This window comes from Felis catus, chromosome B3 (genome assembly GCF_018350175.1).
Source record: "Felis catus isolate Fca126 chromosome B3, F.catus_Fca126_mat1.0, whole genome shotgun sequence".
Lineage (NCBI taxonomy): Eukaryota > Metazoa > Chordata > Mammalia > Carnivora > Felidae > Felis > Felis catus.
In genome coordinates, this window is record NC_058373.1 from 27,556,967 (window position 1) to 27,583,102 (window position 26,136).

Sequence of the window (26,136 nt, forward strand, 5' to 3'; positions counted from 1 at the left end):
CACTGGTCACAAGGTGATTTCCCTCTATCCCTTTAACATTATCCAGTATCTTACAATCTCCTTTTGGCTAGACAGCCTGGGCTATGACCCTCAAGCCTGCTGATTGTTGGTTATCTAAGGGACTTAGATCTTAAGGATTTTCAGTACCAAGACATTGAGAGGAAGAGACCAGATATTTGAAGATGCAAGATGGTACACAAAGACGGCAAAAATTCTGTCATTCAGAGAATGACAAAGCAAAGGGCTTTGATGAGTAAATAGTCTTTTAGAAGAACTTTCCAGTTCAAAAAAGAAAATCAAGCACAACACTAGCCTTTGCATTAGCAAAATATGGTAAGATCTCCTCTCACCAACCCTGAGACATAGCACCAGTGCAGAGTCTGGCCGTCAGAACTTGCTGGCAGATTTCCCAGGATTTCAGTTATAAAAGTGAATGTTTATATGTTCAATAATTAGAAAGTCATCACTGAAATTATTTCAACACAAAGTAAAGTAATCAGAAGCTGATGACTTGAAATATTTAGATGCTCTAAAATGCAAAACAATTTTTGATATGAAGCTCTCAACTTGCCAATTTAACTAATGCTACACAAACATTCAACCCAAATACTCTTTTCCTTGATCTCCTTCAGTTTATTGAGAAGATCAAAGTGTTGCTCAGAGCCACCTAACTTAGGACAGCAATTGTACCCAGCCTTACACCCATAATTTTGTAAAGGAAGATGGAATTTTAAAATATTTGCTTTAAGTGGTAGCTTTATTGACTGAATATGTAATGGTAAATAACAGTGAATTAATACATAAATATTAATACATAAATATTAAATCCCACATCAAACCTACCTTTACAGCACAATAATCAAAAAATCCAGTTTCTGAAAATATGGCTACTAAGATCATCTGTGGGGCAAACAGAAAAAGGAGACAAGAGGAATCTTTTAGAAGTGTAACATCCTGAAAGGACATCAGAGTGATCAGTTAAAAGGCCTCTGCATGAAAGCTACCACTTCATCAAGCTTCATGCTTTTTTGCTGAGTGTAGTCCACTTAGTAACTTCTTGAATAGAGCCTCTTGCTATAAGGCTTGCACCTCTATTTTTGTCCAGGTAAATTATCATTCCACCTAATCTTCACAAAAGTCATCAGGTGCTACCATTACTCTCTGTTTTATAGATGAGGAAACCACAGGGCAGAGATGGGAGATGACTTGCTCACAGACACAAAGCTAGAAGCAGGAAGGGAAATGAGCCAGAATGTGGCCTTCTGCACCTAAATGTCCACACAAGCAACAATTAAATATTTTAAGATTTTTAAACTGAGTTAAATTTTGTTTCCTAAAATAATGGGACAGATTTTTGTCACCAATTTGACCAAGAGACACAAATAAGATCAGTTACATTGAAATGATTATTCTCTGGGTTCACAGAACCCAGAGAAGATTCTGGAAGATTCTTTATTCTACCTCCTATGATGGCAATATACCATTTGTTGAATTTAGAGAGAAAAGCTACAGGTTCAAGTACTAATCCTTCCATTTAGAAGTAGTTTAACCTTATGCAAAAATATTATTCAATCCTCTGTACTTTAGTTTCCTCACCTCACCTCTGAATGTTTTATTCCTTGTTAAGGCTGTTGTGAAAATTCAATAAAATTACGTAAATTAAAGTACTTAGAAAACAGTAGGCCCAATATTATCTTTCAAATATTCAGTACAAAACAAAAATTTCCAAAAGTCAGTTTAGACTCAATACAAATATCTACCTTGTCTATAATGACCATCGATGTTCATCCTAATCCAAATGGCCACCTGTTACTGTCTGTAGAATGTGGTGTTTCACTCACCAATAGAAGCTTCACATGAACTGAATGGGTAGGTCCTATGTGGTCTTCCATCATTGTGGGGAAGCTGATCCACACATTTGTTGCCAAAACTACCCAAAAGAGACTTAAATTCAGGGACCAGGGTTAAGTGGCCCCATGGGGTGGCTAACTGCCATGAAATAAAGAAGAAAAGGCAGGAGCCTGGATACATAAACTATCTTTGCGCCTCCAAAGTTCCAGAATCATAGGAGCTTGCTGAATGGTTTCAACTGAGAAAAAAAAAATTAAACCATGTGTTATGGGCTCAATTGTGCCACTTTCCTCCACAAATTCCTATGTTGAAATCCTAACCCCAGTACCTCAGGATAAGTTAAAGTGAGGCCCTAATCTAATATGACTGGTATCCTTATAAGAAGAGGAGATAAGCACACAGACACACACAGAGGGAAGATCATGTGAAGATACAGGGAGAAGATGATCATCCACAAGTCAAGCAGAGAGGCCTCAAAAGGAACAAGCACTGCTGACTTGGTCTCAGAAATCTGGCCTGCAGAAGTATGAGGAAATAAATTTCTGTTGTTGAAGACACCAGTCTGTAGTACTTTATTATGGCAGAGCCAGCAAACTAATATATCATTCATTTAAGGTTTTTTTAACCTCTTTTATGAGACATCTGGTATGTCTTCCTTCTTCCTTCCAAATGCCCAGACTCTACTACATACTTTTCAAGACCAACAAGAATATGAACTTCTCTATAAAGGCTAAGTTCAGAGCACTGACCTGTCTCCTTACACTGCACTCAGAGAGGAAGCAGCTAGTTTGGGTCACATTGAAGCCTAGAGTAGCATGGCCCTCTCTTATGACTACCAGGGGGGATAAAATATTAGCCAGGAAAATGAAGATACATAATAATCTGCTTTACACAGAGTGGATCTTTTGTCCAGAAAGGGAAAACCCTCCTTCAGGCCACTTAGCCATTGTAGGGTCTGTTCAAGAACATGTGAGGCATTCCTACTGATATTCAGGATCTTATCAAATTTCACTTATTCTAGTTAAATTGGTTTATGACACACAAACTATTACTTAGGTTCAATTTCTTTCATTTTCCATGTATTTAATTACAGGTGTTTTTCCAATCACCAAAACTTATATGGTTCACTTATTTGGGATAATCCATTGTATATTTTAAGGGAAGCAACTCAAAAATGTTACTAAGTTATCTAAACGACAATATTATTTAACTATCAGGACTAAGACTGCAATTCTCCAGCTAACTAACCAGAGCACCAATCATTTCATTCCTCCACAGGAGAAATTGGCTAGGCCTGCGCTAACACTTCTTAATCAAGCCCTAATTGTCAAGCAGTACAATGTCTTTAATATAATGAAGTATTATCAGCAGTGGCAGCAAAAGAGAAGGCCCCAGATTACAGCAGGCTTGGAGCCCTGTCCCACTGAGAGGATTGTAATTACCATGCCAAATAGCAGGGCCAAGGTCTCAAAATCAATCCACTCCACCACATGGGTCAGGCTGGGTCTCTGCAATCAAAGTACAAATTTCCCAATTAGTTTGAGGCATCATCCTTCTGGTGATAGCTGTAAAAAATGTGCCACTCTTTATAGCAAGCCCACTCATTTGACCACAGTCAAAAATCATACTATCCACTTGCTTTTAAAATTAGAGTATAACATCAGTGAAAACGACTCGTGACCCAAGACATTATAATGTCAAGCTTATACATTTAGTAACAAGAAAAGCAAATTTCCTAAACCCTGTCCCTGGCAACTCCAACTCCAGAACTGCAGCCTGAAATGCAGGACTGACCCTTGAGATCAGTGAAGTTCCCACATGCCTTCCTTGGTATTGGAGCATGAGGCCAGGATGGCAATAACTGAAAGATACACTTGTCCTACTCACCAGTTGTTCATCCAATCTCACTTCATCTTCTAACAACCCTGCAGAGTAGGGAAGGCTGGGGTCATGGGGAATTGGGAGCACAGAGTATGAAGTGAGGGCACTTTGAGAGTCTCATTGTTGGGAAAGGACTGCATGGTGGCCCAAGGAGCTACCCGCAGCACAAGATGTGTGCCGCATTAATGTCTTCTAAAACAAAATAGCTACTACTATATTACTCCTTAGCAGTTAATAAAAATAACAGTGGTTTATGTATAAGTTTTAGCATTCTGGGACATTTTACCCTTAGGGTTAGTATTTTTTTATACCAACTCTAGCCAAAATGAATGAATGAATGAGTGAATGAATGAATGAATAACAACATAGCCCCACTTAGTTTTTTAAACCAGTTATTATTCTTTGGCTAACTAAATGGCCTTTAGTAGTACTTTGAAGAAAAAATCCTTTAAATTCTATAGATTTATTTTTTCTTTTCAAATTTCTATTTAAATTCGAGTTAGTTAACATACAGTGTAACATTGGTTTCAGGAGCAGAACCCAGTGATTCATCACTTACATACAACCCTCAGTGCCCATCCCAAAATGTGCCCTCCTTAATGCCCATCACTCAACTACCCCCACCTACCTGGTTCCATCAACTCTCAGTTTATTCTCTATTGTTAAGAGTCTCTTATGGTTTGTCCCCCCCCCTTTTTTTCCACTTCCCCCATATGTTCATCTGTTTTGTTTCTTAAATTCCACATATGAATGAAATCATATGGCATTTGTCTTTATATGACATTTATTTTGCTGTTGCTGGGAATGCAAACTGGTGCAGCCACTCTGTAAAACAGTATGGAGGTTCCTCAAAAAGTTAAAAAACAGAACTAACTACCCTATAACCCAGCAATTGCACTACTAGGTATTTACCCAAAGGATACAAAAATATGGAGTTGTTTTCAAATCCAGCTCTGTGTGCTGCCACCTTCTTCAGTTCCAGTACTGTTCCTTCAACAATGGCAGGCCTCTATCTCCAGTGGACACTTGGGCTCTCTTGCTTTTGCTTCTCTACATTCACTCCTATGTTCCTGCCAGACAGGCCACATGCAGACCCTGATGTGGTGCCATCACCCCCAAATATGCATCTCCAGGGACCTCCTGATGTCTGCAAGACAGAACTCCAACCTCACTATTTCTCACCTCTCTGCTCCAGGCAGGATGGCCCCCTCTAGTTCTCAAGGGCTGACAGCACCCAGAGCCAAATCTAACCACTCAGCTACACAGCTCTGAGCAACTGCATAGCGATGAGCCTTTCCTCAGCTAAAATGCAAAATAAGAAATGTGTGTGAAAGTCAAATGAAAAACAGTCATCAATGTTGATAAGGTTTGTTGGTTCATGCCTCCAGCATGGTTCCTGAGGGAGAAATGTGGAAATAGCATATAAAAGAATGAAAATCACTAGCTAATGCCTAATTGTTGGACTATCTTTGAATCTTATATTCTATACAGTGGTAAGCCATTGACTCAAAATGTTACAACTTACGTCTCCAATCACAGCCAGCGCTGCTAATGCTGCAAGGGAACCCAACATGGCTGCCAGTGTTCTGTGAACAATCTGTAAAGGAACATAGGAAATTATTGCATTCCAGTCCACAGGGTTTTAAAATGTACAAAAAGCCTATATTGCTATTAGCATCCATCAATGTTATTTCTATATGCCGTTTTATACCATATCTATTAAAAATACATACAAATCATGGGTCCTTTTATTTCAGAATCTGGAAACCCCAAATACACACACAAACACCACCAGTCTGCCTTCTAATGAAAGCTAATTTCATTTCCTGAATAACTAGATGACCCAGGAATAGAAGCAGAAGGCTAACGTATATTCTATAAGGAAGCCTGAAGTAAATTGTCATTAATTATTTATCATATAATCCTGAGGAAAGTAGACCATTAGTTCTACAACATATATCAATTCTTCCCAATTAATGACACTGTTATTAAACCAAAGGTACATAGCCAAATGCTTAATCTAATTGAGATTTCAGTGTTACCACTGAATCATGAAAGTATGTTTTCTATTTAATTATAATTCAAATGGACATGGAATTTCTGAGACAAAATATCTTCATAGAAAGGCAAGGATGCAGAGAAATTGGAACCTTCAAACACTGATGGTCGGAGGGGTGCCTGGGTTGCACAGTCAGTTAAGCATCCAACTTCAGCTCGGGTCATGATCTTGCAGTCTGTGGGTTCGAGCCCCATGTCCAGCTCCGTACTGACAGCTCAGATCCTGGAGCCTGCTTTAGATTCTGTCTTCCTCTCTCTCTGCCCGTCCCCCGCTCATGTTCTGTCTCCCTCTCTCTCAAAAATAAACAAGCATTAAAATATATAAAATAAAATATTGCTGGTGGGAATATAAAATGGTGCAGCCCTCATGAAAAAGTTTGGAAGTTTCTTAAAAAGTTAAATAATAAATTACCATATGACCAGAAATTCCTTTCTTAGGAATCTACCTAAGAGAAATGAAAATATATGTCCTATTAAATTAATTAAATGAGGCCATTAAATACAGAAGTGGTTCTAATGCCTTAGCAGCCTACATAAACAAACCAAAATCTAAGCCTATAATAAATGCCTCAAGACTAAAAGATCAAAATCTATAGGGCATCTGGTGGCTCATTTGATTAGCATCTGACTCTTGATTTCTGCTCAGATCATGATCTCACAGTTTATGAGATTGAGCCCTGTATTGCTGGACTCTGCCATGTCAGCACAGAGCCTGCTTGGAATTCTCTCTCTCCTCTTTCTCTGCCCCACCCCACCCCATGCCTCTCTCTCTCTCTCCAAATAAATAAACATTGAAAAAAAAAGAAATCAAAATCTAAGAACAACTGATCATAAACAGCTAACTAGGCTTCCCAAATAAGGCAGATGCTTCAGCTATAGCCAATCAAATCATTTTTTTACTTTGCTTTCCCCCTTTTCTCTGTAAAAGTCTTTCCCATAGCTCCTGTTGATAGAGCACTTCAAACCACTTCCAGTTTGGCACTGCCCAATTCTAACTGATTTTTGGTCAAATAAACTCTTAAAAATGTACTATACCTCAGTTTATCTTTTTAACGCTTCACATAAAGCATAAATGTTCATAGCAACATTATTCAAAATAGGCAAAAAACTGGAAACATTCCAAATGTCTATCCATGATGAGTGGATAAACAAAATGTAGTATATGCTACAACATGGAGCTAATGATACATGCTATATTATGAATGAACCCAAAATGCATTATGCAAAGTGAAAAAGTGAAACACAAAAGATGACATTGTGTCATTCCATTTATATGAACTGTCCAGAAAAGGTTAATTTAGAGATACAGAAAGATCAGGGTTGCCTGTGGCTGGAGGTAACAATAAGGACTGACTCCAAATGGGCCCTAGGGATCTTTATGGGATAAATTAATATTCTAAAATTGTCTCATGCTTTTTCCATTTTTTTGTGTCTTCTTCAATTTCTTTCATAAGCTTTCTAGGTTTTCAGCATATAGATTTTTCACTTCTCCTGGATACGAAGAAAAAATATTGCTAAAATGTTGATATTACCCAAAGCAATCTACATATTCAATGCAATCCCTATCAAAATAACACCAGCATTCTTCACAGACTAGAACAAATAATCCTAAAATTTGTACGGAACCAGAAAAGACCCCAAATAACCAAAGCAATCTTGAAAAAGAAAACCAAAGCAGGAGGCATCACAATCCCAGAATTCAAGCTATACTACAAAGCTGTAATCATCAAGACAGTATGGTACTGGCACAAGAACAGACACTCAGATCAATGGAACAGAATAGAGAACCCAGAAAGGGACCCACAAATGTATGGCCAACTGATCTTTGACAAAGCAGGAAAGCATATCCAATGGGATAAAGACAGTCTTTTCAGCAAGTGGTGCTGGGAAAACTGGACAGTGACATGCAGAAGAATGAACCTGGACCGATTTCTTATACCATGGAAAATGGATGAAAGATCTCAGTGTAAGACAGAAAGCCATCAAAACCCTTGAGGAGAAAGCAGGCAAAAACCTCTTTGATTTTGGCCGCAACAACTTCTTACTCAACACGTCTCCAGAGGCAAGGGAAACAAAAGCAAAAATGAACTACTGGGACCTCATCAAAATTAAAAGCTTCTGCACAGCAAAGGAAACAATCAGCAAAACGAAAAAGCAACCAAGGGAATGGGAAAAGATATTTGCAAACGACATATCAGATAAAGGGGTAGTATCCAAAATCTATAAAGAACTTATCAAATTCAACACCCAAAAAAAACAAAGAACCCTGTGAAGAAATGTGCAAAAGACATGAATAGACACTTCTTCAAAGAAGACATCCAGATGGCCAACCGATACATGAAAAAATGCTCAATACCACTTCTCATCAGGGAAATACAAATCAAAACCACAATGAGATACCACCTGACACCTATCAGAATGGCTAACATTAACAACTCGGGCAACAACAGATGTTGGCAAGGATGCAGAGAAAGAGGATCTCTTTTGCATTGCTGGTGGGAATGCAAGCTGGTGCAGCCACTCTGGAAACAGTACGGAGGTTCCTCAAAAAATTAAAAATAGAGCTACCCTACGACCCAGCAATTGCACTACTAGGCATTTATCCAAGGGATACAGGTATGCTGTTTTGAAGGGACACTGCACCCCCATGTTTATAGCAGCACTCTCAACAATAGCCAAAGTATGGAAAGAGCCCAAATGTCCATCGATGGATGAATGGATAAAGAAAATGTGGTATATGTATACAACGGAGTATTACTTGGCAATCAGAATGAAATCTTGCCATTTGCAACTACGTGGATGGAACTGGAGGCTATTATGCTAAGTGAAATTAGTCAGAGAAAGACAAAAATCATATGACTTCACTCATATGAGGACTTCAAGAGACAAAAGAGATGAAAATAAGGGAAGGGAAATAAAAATAATATAAAAACAGGGAGTGGGACAAAACAGAAGAGACTCATAAATATGGACAGAAAACAGGGTTACTGGAGGGGTTGTGGGAAGGGGGATGGGCTAAATGGGGAAGGGGCACTAAGGAATCTACTCCTGAAATCACTGTTGCACTATATGCTAACTAATTTGGATGTAAATTTTAAAAATAAAAAATTAAATTAAAAAAATAAAATTGTACCATGCTAATGGTTGCTGCTATGGTCTAAATGCTTGTGTCCTCCCAAAATTCATATACCTGAGGTGATGGTATTAGAGGGTGGGCTTTTGGGAGGTCATGAGGTCATGAGGGTGGAATCCTCAGAATAGGATTAGTGCCTTTATAAAAGAGGATACAGAGAGATCTCTTGACCCTTCCATCACATGATGATACAATGAGAAGTCTGAAACCTAAAAGAGGTTCTGATCACGTGATCATCTGATCACGCTGGCACTTGCACTTCCAGCCTCCAAATCTGTGAAATAAATGCCTGTCATTTATAAGCCACCCAGTTTGTTGCATTTTGTTATAGCAGCCCTAAGAAACTGAGAAGTGAGGATGCTGCTATAATACCTAAAAATATGGAAGCAGCTTTGGAACTAGGTAATGGGTGGAGAGTGGAAGACTCTGAAGAGGCACACTAGGAAAAGCCTTAATTGCTGTGAATAGACCATTAAAAACAATTCTGGCAAGGGCTCAGAAGTAGGAGAGTCATCTGAAGAGAAGTCTCAGTCTTCAGAGAGAATACCTAAGTAGTTGAGAATAAAATGTTGGTGGAACTATTGATGGTAAAGGCTATTCTGAGGAAGTCTCAGACAGAATGAGGAACATGTTATTGGAAAATGAAGAAAAGGAAATTCTTGTTATAAACTGGCCAAGGACTTAGTTGAATTGTGTTTGTATCCTAGTTGTGAGAGGTAGAACCTGTAAGGGATGAAATTGGCTAACTGGTTGATGAGTCTTCTAAGCAAAGGGTTGCAGGAGCAGCTTTGAGTAAAATGAGAGAAGTGAGAAGTGACTTAAAGATGGAACAGTTAATTAAAAAGGAAGCCAAACTTTAAAATGTGGAATTCTCAGCCTATCCAAACTAAAAGAAATGAGAAATCTTCAAGAGAATACACAAAGCATATGGCCAAATTTCATAAAGACATCAGTTTGGATCTGACATCACAATGGGAAGCTAGGAGTTATTCATCAAGACAGTGGGGAGATTAGTCAGCCATCTAAACAAAAGCCAAAACCTACTGTCCAACACAGTAGAAGAATAGCCCAGAAGACATTTCAGAGATCATCAGAGCTGCCCCTCCCATTCTAGGCCCAGAGTGCAAGAGCCTGCATGACAGAAATATTTCAAAGGGCAGGCCAGTGCTACTTGACACCACTTTGCAATGTGGGCTCCAGTGCACCTGGTATGCCCAGCAAAGCACAATGGGTATGAATATCTTCACCTTGATTTTGAAGGATAGATCACCTGGAGCCTCAGGCTTTGGACCCAGTCATGGGACCTGGCAGGCCCTTCTTCCCTCAGCACAGATGGATACTCAGGGCCCAGGACATGGCAGAGAGCCCCTCTGCCCACCCACCAGGGACTCTTGAAGTAAAAACCACCCCATCCCCTCACATGACCCCTTGAGGAGGCCAGTGCCTCCAAAATGTGAGCAAGTGTTTCCTATTCATGTAACAGTCAAGGCACAATGTCAAGGCAGTGACAGACAACTGTGCTCAGGGAATGGCCAGGAAACTAAAGCCAGCAGTGCCCCTCACAGAGTTCATAATCCACCTGTGGGGGAACGAAACACAGCCATGGGTCTGTACCTCAGAACAAGTTGGAGGGAGAAAAAAGGGCAGGCAGATGTTTCTCCCACAGAGTCCTGAAGGGGTTTTAGGGCTAGAAACAATGAGACTTCCCAGCACACCTAGGAGAATGGCTAAAATAAAAAGTAGAAACAACACCAAATACTAGTGAAGATGCAAAGACTGGCTCATTCACACATTACATTTACACAATGTAAAATGGTCCAAAAACCTAAACGTGCAACTACCCTACTACCCACCAATTCCATCCTGGGCATTTTATTCCAGAGAAATGAGAACCTGTGTTCACACAAAATCAGTACATGAATAATCATCACAGTTTTATTTGTAACTGCCCCAAACTGGAAATAACCCAGATGTCCTTAAAGAGTTGAGTGGTTAAACAAACCATGGAACATCTACATTATGGAATCCTACTCAGCAATGAAAAGGTATAAACCACTGATACATGCAACAACCTGGATGAACCTCCAACAGAATTACACTGAGTACCGATTCTAAAATGTCACTCAATGTATGACTCAATTTGGACATTCTTGAAATGATAAAATTATAGAAATGGCGGGAAGATTAGTAATTGTCAGTAAGAAGGGGGGTTATAAGAAATGGAAGGAATTGGGTGTGGGTACAAAAGGAAAACATAAGGCATCCTTGTGGGGATGGAAATGTTCTGTATCCTCAATGTGGCAATGTTAATGCCCTGGTTGTGATATTCTACTACAGTTTTGTAAAGAGGAGCCAAATATGTCAGACCCAAAATATGCCATTTTGGCATATTGATTATTTTGAACCAAAGTTACTTAATAAACAGCTGTTGCAAGAAAGATACTCTGAACCTTTTGTTGATCCCCTTAAAAGAAAAAATAAATCTCATATATGAAAGGTACTTTTCCTGTACTAGGATAGAAGCCATCCTCATCAGGAATTTAGGGCTGAAAAGGCTATATAAACAAGACTTGTTACTTCACTAATTTACTATCCAAGTAGTAGACAAATCCCTTTGTCTTGTCAATTCTTCACAAAATTATTATTTTCTTGTCTAAAAGGTATAAAATCTGCCTTCTTTGGCCATATCTTTGAGTCTCATGTTTTTATGGGGCTCCTACATGTACAAAATTAGTTTGTTTTCTCCTACTAATCTATCTTCTGTCAACTTAATTATCAAACCAACTGACACAATGACATAGTGATATAATGACTAATTAAAAAAATATCTTTTGTCACTCAGATGACCAACATTTATTTCCCAGCTATATCTAGTCTTCATCTACAGTTCTTAAAAACATTTCAGACCTATGAAAGTCAAACTGGATTAAGGAGTGCACTTATGTTGATGAGCACCAGGTGTTCAATGGATGAGCTGAATCACTAAATTGTACACCTAAAACTAATATTAGACTGTATGTTAAGTAACCAGAATTTAAATAAAAACTTAAAATAAAAAAGGAGTGCATTTGTTGTGATGAGCACCAGGTGTTGTATGGAAGTGTTGAATCACTATATTGTACACCTGAAATTAATATTACTCTGTATGTTAACTAACTGGAATTTAAACAAAAAATTTAAATGGGAAGGAAGGAAAAAGGAAGGAAGGAAGGAAGGGAGGGAGGAATGAAATGGGTGTCGTGTCATTAATGAAGTTGACTTTTGGACCCCATCCAAGGGCAGTGGCTGGTTGCCAGGAGGACCAACCATGTGATTAGAGAATTAAAACTGTTAGCCCCACTCCCCAACCTCTAGAGAGGGGCTGAATCGGCCAATGGCCAATGACTTATTTAATCATGACTATGTAATGAAGCCTCGATAAAAACACAAAATGATAGCTTTTTGGTCCTTGTTTTCAGAGATCTTCCATGCTTGGGGAACCAAAACACTTCCACATGCCACCAAGCTGGGCCCCATGCTCCATAAGAACAGAAGCTCTTTTGTTGGGTACCTTGCCCAATATATCTCTTCACATTCTTTAATAAGCTAATAAAAATAAGTATTTCCCTGAATTCTGTGAGCCACTCTAGCAAGTTAATCAAACCTAAGGAGGAGGTTTTTGGAATCCCTAATTTGTTGCAAGTTGGTCAGAAGCCAGGGGCTTATGACTGGTTTCTGAAGTTAGGGTTGGGCATGGAACACTTAACCTGTGGAATCTGATGTGCTAGCACTGAGTAGATACTGTCATAAATTAAGTTAAGTTCTCAGACACCCTGCTGGTATCTGAGAATTGCCTGATGCTAGGGGGAGACCATTTTGGAATTGGCTCTGGGAAACTTTAGGGTTCCCAGACCAGACAAAGCACATAGGAGGGAAGAAGGGAAATTTTTCCCACCCCCACAATTTGCAAAACATTACCCTTGAGAGAAAGTGGATAAAGAGTGCAGGAAATCAGTGTATTTCTTTGTTTCAACTATATGTGAATATGTAGTTATGTCAAAATTAAAACTTTAATTTAAAAAAGTCATTGCTTCTCTCCTCCAAGTCATTGCAAAATTTAAATCGAGGATAGAACTAGGATCCTATTCAGCATAGCACTTACAGTAAAAAAATAAATAAATAAAGAATAAGAATATTTGGGGTCAAATCTGATGACCCTAAAGACCCTTCTCATTCCAGAATTCCATGGCAATATCTTCCTAAATCTGGAACGTTGAAATTAATGCCATCAAAATATAAGGAGCATTCACACGATGCTCATTTTAATTGAAAAATAGCACAGCAACAACAGTGCATTCACTGGTCACTGCTCCTGGCATTGAGGACTCAGTAAATACAGAGACTGGTATGCCCAGTCCCTGTAAACAAGAAATGAGTATTTAGTAAACAGAGTGATTGAGGTCCTGGGACAGAGAGGCCTGAAGGTATGACACAGTCAGGACACAAGACACCCAGAGAAAGAGGAAGATTCAGGCCTGAATAGGCATCCAGGGCCAAAAGGCAACCCCTTTTGCAATGTCAGAGGCAGAAGGAAAGGAAAGGATGTGCCAGCAGTCAGGGCCAGGCAATTGGGTCATGCTCAGGAGGGGTCTGTGTTTAATCTCATCATTTTTCATTTAAAACAAACCAACTACTTGCCCAAAAAATGCACATCTTTTTTTTTTTTTTTGTTTTGCTTTGTATGTGTGTGTATGAGAAAGAGTAAAGAACAGCAAGAACGAATTAAAGGAAAATGTTGCAGATCAACAAACTTCAAAACAGCATGGAGCCTTAAGTAAGTTCTAAGCAGCCTATTTGGGTGTATGTTAATTTCCCTGACTCTTGTTTAATATAATGAGGCAGGTTGCCAAGATGCAAAGTTCTTTTCCTTCTCACTACCATTCCAAGGCAGGTTTCATTTGTCTTGTTTTTTTCTAGTTTTGGGAAAAGCAATACATAGAACATTTTTCTCATTGGTCAAAAATGGTTTTTAATGCACTTGACTTTAAAATCACTGAAATCTTCATGAAAGATAATAAATTAAAGCACTGTACATAATTTCATGAAGTCTGCACCTAAATGCATTCTGCTCAGAGATTGCAAATCACTTAGAAACAGCTCTCACAAGCAAGAATATATCTCTATATTTTGTCTGTTATGTGTGACATACTACAGAAATCTAAAATTAAGCTCAAAATCCACATTGAAATGCAAGTTTTCTCAACAGTGCTCACAGAGATCACTTTTACGTGATGCAATGCCTTTTTAACTATTATTTTTACAAATAATACAGGCAAAGTTGTTTCAAAATGTTTATAAACTATTCTGGGCAATGTAGGTTCCAACCACCTTGACAGGTGTCATGCCAATCACAGAACCTCTGTTAATGTGGGTAACCACTTTCAATGTCTTATGAAGTAGATTGCATGGGTGATGATAAAGTTCTACTTTAATTGCATTCCTTATGATATAGTTAAGGGCTTAAATCAATTATATTCAGTTATTCCAGTTATTTTGTTACATAAAAAAAATACTACATATTCTGCTATTATGACAATGTAGCCTTACACTAGTGCAAGAAGGAAGAAAAGAGGAAGAAGAATGAGAAGAAAAAGGTAAGAGAGAGGGAGCAAAGAATAGAGAGAGACACACACAGAAAGTGAACACTATCAAATGACCCAGGTTTTCATTAGAACCAGTGCCTTGGAATCTAAACATTATCCTCACTTTGAATCAGTGTTCTCTGCCTTCAGCCTAACCCTATTCTCAGACTGACTACATTGGGCTTGAATTATCCTTAGGCACTTGGCACCAAAGCCACAACCTCTCACCCTACATGCCACCACCGGGCTCCCTTCTCACTAGCAGAACTTTCAGCCATTTCTCTACTGAGTCTCACATGACATGGAAAACGGATGGAATGTTAAGTGTGTTCCAAAGATCCTGAGTTCCTTGATGTGTTGATAATCCTAGCTCAACATAAAACCCTGTGACACAATAGGCATGGAAAATGCTGGTTAAACATACATACACATATACCTTTCTGCAATGTTTCCAAAACCTAATTGCTACTGGGCTTTCCCTCTCAAGAGGCAACCAGAAAGAACAGGCAAAAGAACATGTACCCTGGGAGTGGCTGCAGGTTATCTGGGAGCCAATGTCTAGTCCTGCTAGTCCACTGAGGCCACACAAGCAGGCATGTGTTCCGTATAGAAGTTGTTTGTGTGATTTGTCATGCATTTCTGCCCAGAGCCACACATACACAATCATGGAGGGCTTAGTTGGTTTGTACTCCATATCTTGCCTTAGGATCAGAACTGGCCCTTCTGTTCCTGATGCCAAGAGGGATTAACATGCATCACCTCCTTGAGCCAGACCAGGCTGACCCCCTGGAATGGATCAGGGAGGGAAGAGAAATATGCAGATGTATAGACTCCAAAGATTGTGAGATATGATAAGAGAAACAGAGAAAAGTGTCCTAGCCCCAGCTCGCTTGGGTATGCACTAAGGCAAACTTAATGACTAACCATAAACAACACATGGGTAGTATACATATTGCCTTGGCAGGAATAGTTAGTTGGAAGTCTCACCTGAGGGGAGGGTGCTCCACCCAGCACCCTCAATCAAGACTCCACCTGGGCTGTTCTTTGAGGGGCTTCCCCAGACAGAAGGTTGGATGTTGTGAGTACCCAATTTGATGTATGAGCCTTCTTTGCGCTTCTCTGTACTTCTCTCCCTCTTTATGTTTACCATAATTGTTTAATTCCTTATATTTGCTTTCCCTTATTATTAATAAGGTTTTCCTCCATGAAACCAAAAGTGTGCCTATCTAGAATTACTATTATTCAGAACAGAATAACAAATGCCAATCTGAGCAGAGCTTCAGAGGTTCCGTGCAGGCAACAGTCCTGTCATCAGATCCCAGCAGAGCAGAAAGCAACAGGTTAAGTCACTGGGATGTTTGGATGGCTGTGGACATAGAAAATGCTGACTAATTTGGAAATTGGCCCCAAAGTATGACACTCCAGATACAAAAACCTAAAACCTAAAATAGGTAGCAAGGCTTTATAGACTGGGCAGTAGTCCATAAAAAATACTAATATACAAGGTGAGGGAAAATCGCAACTCAACTGATACAATAGAAAATATTTAATAAGAGGGTCACCTCTGACAAACAAGAAGCCAAAAATGTACCTAATGAGCTTGGAGGTTTGCACACAGGGGTGAGGCAGATACTAAAACATAGAAGCTGTGAGGGGAGAAATGAATTCTGGACATGGGACTATGAGGTGAGATGAAGATTCTGGAACATGAGGCTGTGAGGTTAGAGGTGAATGTTGGAATATAGAGGCCTGGGAGGTGAGAGGTGAATGCTGGAACAAAGGCTATTAGGTGAGAGGTGGATGCTGGAACATGGGGCTGTGAGGTGAGGAGTGGAAACTGGAACACAGGGCTGTGAGGTGAGAGGTGGATGCTGGAACACTGGGCTGTGAGGCGAGAAACAGATGCTAGAACAGGGGCTGGTCAGGTGAGAGGTAGAAGCTGGAACATGGAGCTGTGAGGTGAGAAATGGAAGCTGGAACAGAGGGCTATGAGGTGAGAGGGAATACTGGTATGGGACGCTGTGTGGTGAGATGTGAATGCTAGAACAGGGACTGGCAGATGTGAGGTGGATCCTGGAACAGGGGGTTGTGAGGTAAGAGGTAGATGCCGGAACATGCGGGCTTGAGGTGTGAGGTGGATGCTGGAATGGGAGGCTATTAGTTGATGCCACCTGTGTAGGTTCCCTGTAAGCCTGTGTGCTTCCTCACAGTGCCCTCCCAGGGTGAGAAGTGGGTTGTATGGCATCCCCATCTTACACTGGTTCATAGTGTGAATGAGAGGCAGAGAATTCCTACTCAAAGGTTGTAGCTCCCAGATTGGACCAGGAGGCTGAATAGGGGGACAGCTTTAGTGCATCTTGTAGGGAGGTTGTATATTTGGGTGCAGAGGCAACCATTGTAACCAGTGGATGGACTGGGGTGGATTGTGTTATATGCTCCCAAACATCACCCGACCCCAGGCCCTCACCCAGCTTTGGAAGATAGCATGTGAGCAGATGGAAGCAATCTACTGTGCCCTAGTACCCTGCCTCCAATGCCCACTTTTTTTTTGCCCTTATGTGTATTTTGTCAGTCCTGGCTGTTTGTTCTTGCTGATATTTTACCATTACTGGTTTTTATATGATATATTCCCTTTGAAAGGCCCCTCATGTACTGTGTGACCTAAGGAGAATGCATATGAACAAATCATATATTTTCTTTCTAGGTATTACCCACATAATACTGAGTTAATTTTCTGGCATGACTTATGTTACACAAAATTATAGATCCTGGAGCTTAAAGGTGTCATCTGCAGCAGTCCTCAATCATACAAAACATATCCAGTCACCAATTGATCCTCTGTTGCCTAGGAGGACAGATTAGGTTTCTCCTCAAAAAGGAAAATAAGAATAATTGTGTCACTGAATTTTCAGGGCTAAGTTCATAAGGTACAAATTCCTATTGCATACTACAAACATTTCTGCTAAGAAACTACAGAAGCTTAGCTACCACAGTAAAAGAAATATGCCAGTTGTTAATTCTTCTGGCTTTGGAGAATCACAATAGGTGGCTACAATTCCACAGATCCATTTAGGGAATTAGGATGCTACCAAACACTATTTTTTCATGTGACTATATCCTAAAAATTGAAATAGAGTTTAGAAAAATATGTTGTTTGAATTTTCCCACAACTTCCTTTTAACATTCTTCCAAAATGACTGCTCTATGGTCACATGTCATCAAATGGAAATTATTTTCACCACAGGATTAAAATACCACATTAGGTATGTCTGTTTCCTTTACTTCCAAATGAAACAAAAACAGGACTCAAAAAGATATTCACACCCCCATGTTCATTGTAGCATTATTCACAATAGCCAAAATATTGAAACAACCTAATTGTCCATCAATGGATAAAGAAGATATGGTGTGTGTGTGTGTGTGTGTAATGGAATATTATCCAGCCATGAGAAAAAGGAAATCCTGCTATTTGTGACAATAGGATGGACCTTGAGGGCATTATGCTAATGAAATAAGTCAGATGGAGAAAGGCAAATTACTGTATGAACTTACCTATATGTAGAATCTAAAATAGCCAAACATAGAAACAGAGCAAAATGGTGGTTACCAGGGATGGGGGGAGGTGGGGGGCGGGCAATTGGGGAGATGTTTGAGGGTACAAACTTGCAACCAGAGGGCAAGTAAGTTCTGGAGATCTAATTAATGTACAGCATAGTGATTATAGTCAACAGTACTGTATCATAAACTTCAAAGTTGCTAAGAGACTAGATTTAATTATTCTCACCACATAAAAGAATTGATAATTATGTAACTGTGATAGAAATGTTGGTTAAACTACAGTGGTAATCATACTGCAATATACAAATGTACAAGTCAAGATGTTGTACCCTTTAAATTTACACGATGTTATGTGTCAATTTAGAAATTTTTAGAAATCTGTGCATTCCAGACCTCCAGTGCTCTAAAAGTGGCAGGCAGGCAGGCAGACAGGAAGGAAGGAGAAAGGAAGAAATGAGGAAAAGAGGGAAGGGTTCTGTAGAATACCAAAAGAGAATCTTTTAAATAACACATTGTCAATCTTGGATTCCGTGGTAGGGGTGGTGGCTGTAGGGTACCGCGTTTGGGGAGTGGCTCTCTCCTCCCCCTTCCCCCAGTTCGGTGGTGGTGGCTCCTCCCACTGGGGGGGGGGGTGCGTAGGTAGTGGCATCTGCGGCCAAGGCAGCGGCTGCTGCTAACCCCAACTTCACAACCAGTGCAGAGCCCAACGTGGGGCTTGAACTCACAGCTGTGAGATCAAGACCTGAGCTGAGATCAAGAGTCGGATGCTTAACCAACTGAGCTACCCAGAAATGACATCAGATGTACCATCACTGGGTCCAGCCATTGCCTCAGGAAACCCTGGGGCTGGGATTCAAGGTGGAAGAGCCATTGTCCACAGGGCTATTAAGTGGTGACCAGGGTTGGATTTTGATGATGATGGAGAAGGTAAATTTTTGAGGTGTGATGATGATCAGATGTCTAATGATAAGGAGTGACTTGCCAGGTTGGATGATGAGCAGAGCTCTGCAGATAAAGAGAGACTCACCAGGAAAAATCACAGTGAAATTGAACAGGGGCAACGGAACAAGATGACAGCCTACATCACAGAACTGTCAGACATGGCGCCCACCTGTAGTGCCCTGGCTCAAAAACCAGACAAGCTAACCATCTTACCCATGGCAGTCTCTCACATGAATTCCTTGTGAGGAACTGGGAATACATCCACTGATGGCACCTACAAGCCTTCGTTCCTCACTGATCAGGAACTCAAACCTTTGATCTTGGAGGCAGCGGATGGCTTTCTGTTTATTGTCTCATGTGAGATAGGTCTGGTAGTTTACATCTCTGACTCAGTGACCCCTGTTTTGAACCAGTCTGAATGGTTTGGTAGCACACCCTATGATCAGGTGCATCCAGATGATGTGGAAAAACTTCATGATCAGCTTTCCACTTCAGAAAATGACCTGACAGGGCGTATCCTTCCAGACCTGAAGACTGGAACAATGAAAAAGGAAGGCCAACAGTCTTCCATGAAGATGTGTATGGGCTCAAGGAGATAATTTATTTGCCGTAGAAGGTGCAGCAATAGCTCTGTGGACCCAGTCTCCATGAATAGACTGAGCTTTGTGAGGAACAGATGCAGGAATGGACTTGGCTCTGTGAAGAATGGGGAACCTCATTTTGTGGTGGTCCACTGCACAGGCTATATCAAGGCCTGGCCCCCAGCAGGTGTCTTCCTCCCAGATGATGATCCAGAGGCTGGCCAGGGGAGCAAATTTTGCCTAGTGGCCATTGGCAGACTACAGGTAACCAGTTCTCCCAACTGTACAGACATGAGTAACATTTGTCGACCGACAGAGTTCATCTCACGGCACAACATTGAGGGGATATTCACTTTTGTGGAACACCGCTGTGTGGCTACTGTTGGCTACCAACCACAGGAACTCTTAGGAAAGAATATTGTAGAATTCTCTCATCCTGAAGACCAACAGCTTCTAAGAGACAGCTTGTAACAAGTGGTGAAGTTAAGAGGCCAAGTGTTGTCTGTCATGTTCCGGTTCTGGTCTAAGAACCGGGAATGGCTCTGGATGAGAACCAGCTCCTTTACTTTCCAGAACACTTACTCAGATGAAATTGAGTACATCATCTGTACCACCAATGTGAAGAACTCCAGCCATCAACCAAGGCCTACACTGTCCAACACAATCCAGAGACCACAGGTAGGTCCCATGGCTAATTTACCCTTAGAGATGGGCTCAGGGCAGTTGGCATCCAGGAAGCATCAACAGCAAACAGAATTGGATGTGGTATCAGAAAACAATGGACTGGCTGGCTACCATCATTCCCAGGTTTCTGTTCAGCCTGTAACAACCACAGGGCCAGAACACAGTAAGCCCCTTGAGAAGTCAGATGGTCTGTTTGCCAAGGATAGAGATCCAAGATTTTCAGAAATCTACTCCAACATCAGTGCAGATCAGAGTAAAGGCATCTCCTCCAGCACTGTCCCTGCCATCCAACAGCTATTCTCACAGGACAACACATTCCCTCCTACCCCCACCCCCGGCCGGCAGAGAATTTCAGAAATAGTGATCTGGCCTCTCCTGTAACCATCGTCCAGCCATCAGCTTCTGCAGGGTAGATGTTGGCCCAGATTTCCCACCACTCCAACTCACCCCCAAGGAACCCCAACTTGGACCCTACCACCCGCCCAGACTTCTCTGCCCAGCAGGTGGCTACTCAGGCTACAGCCAAGACTCGTTCTTCCCAGTTTGGTATGGGAAGCTTTCAGACTCCGTCCTCCTTCAGCCCCATGTCCCTCCCTGGTGCTTCAACTGCGTCACCTGGTGCTGCTGCCTCCCCTAGTCTCACCAATCATGGATCCAACTTTGCTCCTGAGACTGGACAGACTACAGGACAATTCCAGACACAGACAGCAGAGGGTGTAAGTCTGGCCACAGGAACAGGGCCAGCAGCCTCATCATCGCTCAAGTTCTAGAGAGCAACAGCTATCAGCATGGCAACCTGGCCCGCCTGAGGTCTTCCAGGAGATGCTGTCCATGCTGGGAGACCAGAGCAACAGCTACAACAACGCAGAATTTCCTGACCTAACTATGGTTCCCTCCTTTTCAGAATAGAACTATTGGGGTGAGGATAAGGGGTGGGGGAGGAAAGTCACTGTTTGTTTTTAAAAAGCAAATGTTTCTGTAAAGAAAATAAAAGTCCCTCTCCCATCATTTCCCTCACCCCTAATGTATACCCCTTCCCCTCCTGGCCTTTCCTTGCCCTCCTGCCTCTGAGAAGAAATGGGGTGAATCCTGAAGGCTTTGGGGATCTTTGAAAAACTGAGGCTGGGTGAAGTTAAGAATGCCTTTCCTTACACCTCCTGACCAGAGATTTCTGCAGAAATGATTTTTGCTATGGTCAATAGGCAGGTTAGAGAAACTAACATCCACTATTTGCCTTGGATACTGTGGCTTGTTTTGGGAAAGAAATTGTGAATAAGGTTGGGGAGAGGAGAAATGTCCTCCTATTTGAAGATCATGAAACATGGTAGGTTACATATACCTGAATGGCTTTAGGAAGTGAGCATAGGCTCTTTCTGCTGCCTAGTGAGTGAGGAAGTGAGAGAGGGAGAAGGAAAGAGTGTGTATGTGTGTGTGTGTGTGTGTGTGTGTGTGCACATGTGTGTTTCTCTATCTTTTTCTCCCTATTAGGGAGTTATGCAGAATTTGTCTCAGATTTTATCTTTGTTTTTCCATGTAATTTTCAAAGAGTCCTAAGGAGTTAAATCTTCTATGTATTTTCCACTTAGTATTGCAGCCAAAGAGTATTTAAACAAACATCTTTGCTGCACTTACATCTATCCCCAGCCAATATGCAACTCTAAGCAGATATATAAAGTCTTTTGATATGGCTTGTCTCTCATCGAACATATTTAGTAGTAAAGCTGGGTCATTCCTGCTTTTGGTGCTCTCACCTTATAGAGAATATCTGCAAACATTACAGATGTTTAGGGTGTGAAGATAACCCCCTTTTAAAACCCCATACTTGGCCATACTTACTGCATTTTTCTGTGAGAATCACAGATGATGTGTTTTCTTTAGCAGTTATTTCTGCATGGAAACTCAACTTCTTGGATTAGCAGTCCCAGGGAAATCTTCACTGCTGGAGTTTAAACCAAGTCTTGCAAAGTAGCCTCCTTCATCCCATTCCCAGTTCAGTCTGACTAGAAACTGAGACTTGGGTCTGTTTTGGACCTATAGTTCTTCCTCTTTGCTCCCTCCAATCTTAAGATTGGATTTTGCTTTATGATACAAGAGTATGAATCCATGTGATAGATGGGGCCTGGACTCCCATTCTAACAGGGTCACGGAGTTAACTATAGCCATATAAATGCAGATACAGGTTATTACTCTCTCTCTGTACATTTCTCAGGTAACAGTCATGTGTAGCAGCCATTTTTTTTAATTAGCTCAGGCCAGTATCTTAAGTGCAAGACTGAATTAATAAGGAGAAGACATATTAAACGTAGCCATAGGAGGCTGAGGGGCATAGATGGCCTTAGAGAGGCTGAGAGAACATCATTACTGGGTTTCTCTCCCTTTTGTCTCCAGTCTGGTGCCAGGTAGTGGAGGTGAAAAGGAGATTTTTTTTTATTCTATGTGCACACATACCATATACATATATATTTATATCACAGTTTAAGAATCCAAAAAGTTGGGGCGCCTGGGTGACGCAGTCGGTTAAGCGTCTGACTTCAGCCAGGTCACGATCTCGCGGTCCGTGAGTTCGAGCCCCGCGTCAGGCTCTGGGCGGATGGCTCGGAGCCTGGAGCCTGTTTCCGATTCTGTGTCTCCCTCTCTCTCTGCCCCTCCCCCGTTCATGCTCTGTCTCTCTCTGTCCCAAAAATAAATAAAAACGCTGAAAAAAAAATTAAAAAAAAAAAGAATCCAAAAAGTTGAGCTTCCAATGGAATCCTTGTTTTTAATAATTGGTTTTAAATGTGATCAGGACTATAATATTGTACAGTTATTATAGGGCTTTTGGGGAAGGAGAGGGGAGGGAGACGAGGCTCTGGGGGTTTTGTTTCTGATTTTCCTTCAGGGTTTTATTTTTTTTTCTTGTTGGCCATTTCTGTACTGCTGGCATCTGTGCTGAGCTTTACAGTGATAAAAATAATGACATGTAGCAAAGATTTTAAAACAAAGTATTTGTTTTCCATTTGTAAAAAAAAATAACACATTGTCAGCAAATAAAATAACTTTCAAGAACAATGAAACTGTACTGTACTATCAAGAGACTTGCCCAAGCTAGACCATAGAAGCAAAACAGATGGGAGAAAGAAATATCCCACTGCTCCCATCACTCTCCCTGTCCCCAGTAGATGTGCCCTGATGCCACCTGCCCCTTGTGGTTCCCATCCCTCCCCAGTGCTAGATCAGGTCCACACCCTGGGAGGTCTCAAGTGGTAAAGGAAAGGATATAAGCCTATCCCTGTCCTCAGTGTGATGTGCCCTTGCTGAGGGGGCATGGCAGTGCCTCCTGCACCCTGATCCTGAGCCCCATCTCCTAAAGGAGATCATGTGGGGAGACATGCAAACTGAAGCTCAGGCCAGGACTTGGATGTGGACACTCCCCTGTGGTCAGGACTTGTCTGCTTCTAATCCTGAGGGCACCCAGGCCTCCAGGGAATCAATTCTCCAAACTGCCAGGTGTGGGCAATAGGTCAGACTCTCCACCCCTGCCTCAGAGCAGCCCAATTGTGGTGCCAGAGGTAATCCAGTGACATGAAGACAAAGTAGCACTGGGATCTATCTTATGCATACATTCAACACATATTCAGTTTCATATTCATGCACATGCACACACACAATCACACTCACACTAACAAGCACACACAGACACACACAATCTTGCACTCACACATCCACTGAGTTTTACACTCACACACATCTATAATCTTGCACACTCATGCAGCATCAACCATCTCACACTTGCACACACACACATTCTACACCCTCCTCACACTCTGACACACACACACACACACACACACACACACACACACTTGCCCCAAATGTCCTCCCAATTGATGCCTTCAGCTCATAGCAGCCAGGTCTTTTGATTAATCATAAAACTGGGAGAAAAGGCAAGCCCCCACCTATCAACTTCTGATTTCTTCTTGCATATACACAAGGGCAATCAGCTCCTTGCACCACCCACATGTTTGAGGCGAGGCAGCTAAGCTGAGGCCCCGATTCTCAGTTATGTAATGAAGCTCAGCAACCATGTGGCAACCTTTAATACTTCCACTCTCCCTCCTAAGAGGATGTAGGTGGTCATGGAAGAAGATGAGTTCAGTCCTGCCTTTCCCACTTACCACAGCTGAGATCTGTATCAAGTTGTCTTCTGCATGGTTTCTCCAGCTATAAAACAGGAATGTAACACCTCCCTCATGGGAACCTCCTATGTTAGTTACCTAGGGCTGCTGTCACAAAGTAGGTGGCTTAAAAAAGCACAGACTTATACTTTGATAAGTCAGAAACCCAACATACAGTCAGCAGGACAGCATTCCTTCTGAGGGCTCTAGGAAAAATCCATCTCCTCAGCTCTTCCAGTTTCTAGAGGCTATCCATATTCCAGAACCAATGCCCATCTTTTCAATTCTCAAAGCTATCAACAGTGGATAAAAAGTAATCACATCACCTTTCTATGACCCTTATTCCATAATTATGTCTCCTACCCACAGCTGGGAAAGGTTCTCCACTTTCAAGGAATTGGGCCCACCTGGATAATCCAATATACTCTCCCAAGGCCCTTAACTTAATCACATCTGCAAATTTCTTCTGCCTTACAAGGTCATATATTCACAGGTTCTGGACTACCACACGTTTTTGGAATTAAATAATATAACATTTGCAAACACAAAGCTGGACCATGGTATGCCATAACAGACATTTGTTCACTCTTTGTCTAGCTTTTGCAATTCTGGCTTCAGACATTTCCCTGCTCCTTGACAAGTGATGCAGCCTAGGTAGAAGCAAGGGTTGAGCCCCTACTTCACCTTTACCAGTTCAGGGACTTTTAGCAAGCAATTTAACTTCCCTGAGCTTCAATTTACTCACCTATAAAGTGGGTATAATAATAAAGCCCATTTCATGAGATTATGGTGGAGGTCCTATTAACACAGAATTTTCAAGAGCTGTGCTTGCCTTTTCACACATTAGCTCTGCTAGGTATCAATAGCATCACTATTTTCTTTGAAGTTAAAGCTCTCAGGTCCCACTGTGGCCCTTCTTTATGCACTATCATCCTCCCCACCCCCCGCCCACACACGCATACCTCTTAACTTGATCTAGCTTCAAAACAGATAATTCAGTTCACAGACTGCATGTCCAGGAACAGTCAAGGGCATGTGTAACAACCTTCAGGAGTGCTGGGACACTTCCTTCAAGACAAATCTACAAAATACCGGATATTTTTCTAATGAATTGCTTTGAAAACCCTTGAAATATCAAGTTGTGATCTTATCAGAAGAAATGTAGACAGCATGGCCAAGTATAGTTAGAAGATTCATGCCCCATCCAACTCTTTCAATTACAAAAGTGTATTTGAAATTCAGCATATTTTTCTGTTAAGTAAAGGAATTGTATTACATAATCCACCAGCTCTCTTGCAGTTCTGAAGTCTCTGACTTCAAAGAAGAAAAAGAAAGGCATCTCTGGAACAAGGTAATGGAGCCTGCTAGACAAAGTCTGCCAGATGCTACTAGAAGCAATATGTTCTGTGAATCACAATAGTAACATCTCAGCAATAAGAAAAGACTTGCAGACAAAGGGAAATGAATTAGGGGGCAGAGCCATTAGCCACAGCTATAATTTAAATTTCAGCCTTGCAAAATACAATAGCAAAAATTACGAAGGCTTGACTTGGAGGCTTCCACTGGAAAATGGCACTGGGGTATGTACATTGCATTGTGAAATATAGCATCTCACCTCTCTCCAAATGCACCTCCCATTTCTGGAGATTAAAGTAGAGGCCCCCTGGAAGACT

At 41.2% G+C, this 26,136-nt stretch overlaps 1 protein-coding gene and 1 pseudogene across 2 annotated transcripts in view; one reads left to right on the forward strand and one right to left on the reverse strand.

Annotated features, from left to right (window-relative positions):
• OCA2 (OCA2 melanosomal transmembrane protein) overlaps nt 1–26,136 on the reverse strand; it is a 495,166-nt gene that overhangs the window by 318,146 nt on the left and 150,884 nt on the right. For both annotated transcript variants that reach the window (XM_003986906.5, XM_045058957.1), the window contains exons 10-12: nt 5,258–5,329; nt 3,294–3,359; nt 844–900 (exon numbers count right to left, since the gene is read on the reverse strand). In XM_003986906.5, the coding sequence (XP_003986955.3) occupies nt 844–900; nt 3,294–3,359; nt 5,258–5,329 (195 nt within the window). The remainder of the gene's footprint in view (nt 1–843; nt 901–3,293; nt 3,360–5,257; nt 5,330–26,136) is intronic.
• LOC101091286 lies at nt 18,904–21,268 on the forward strand (annotated as a pseudogene).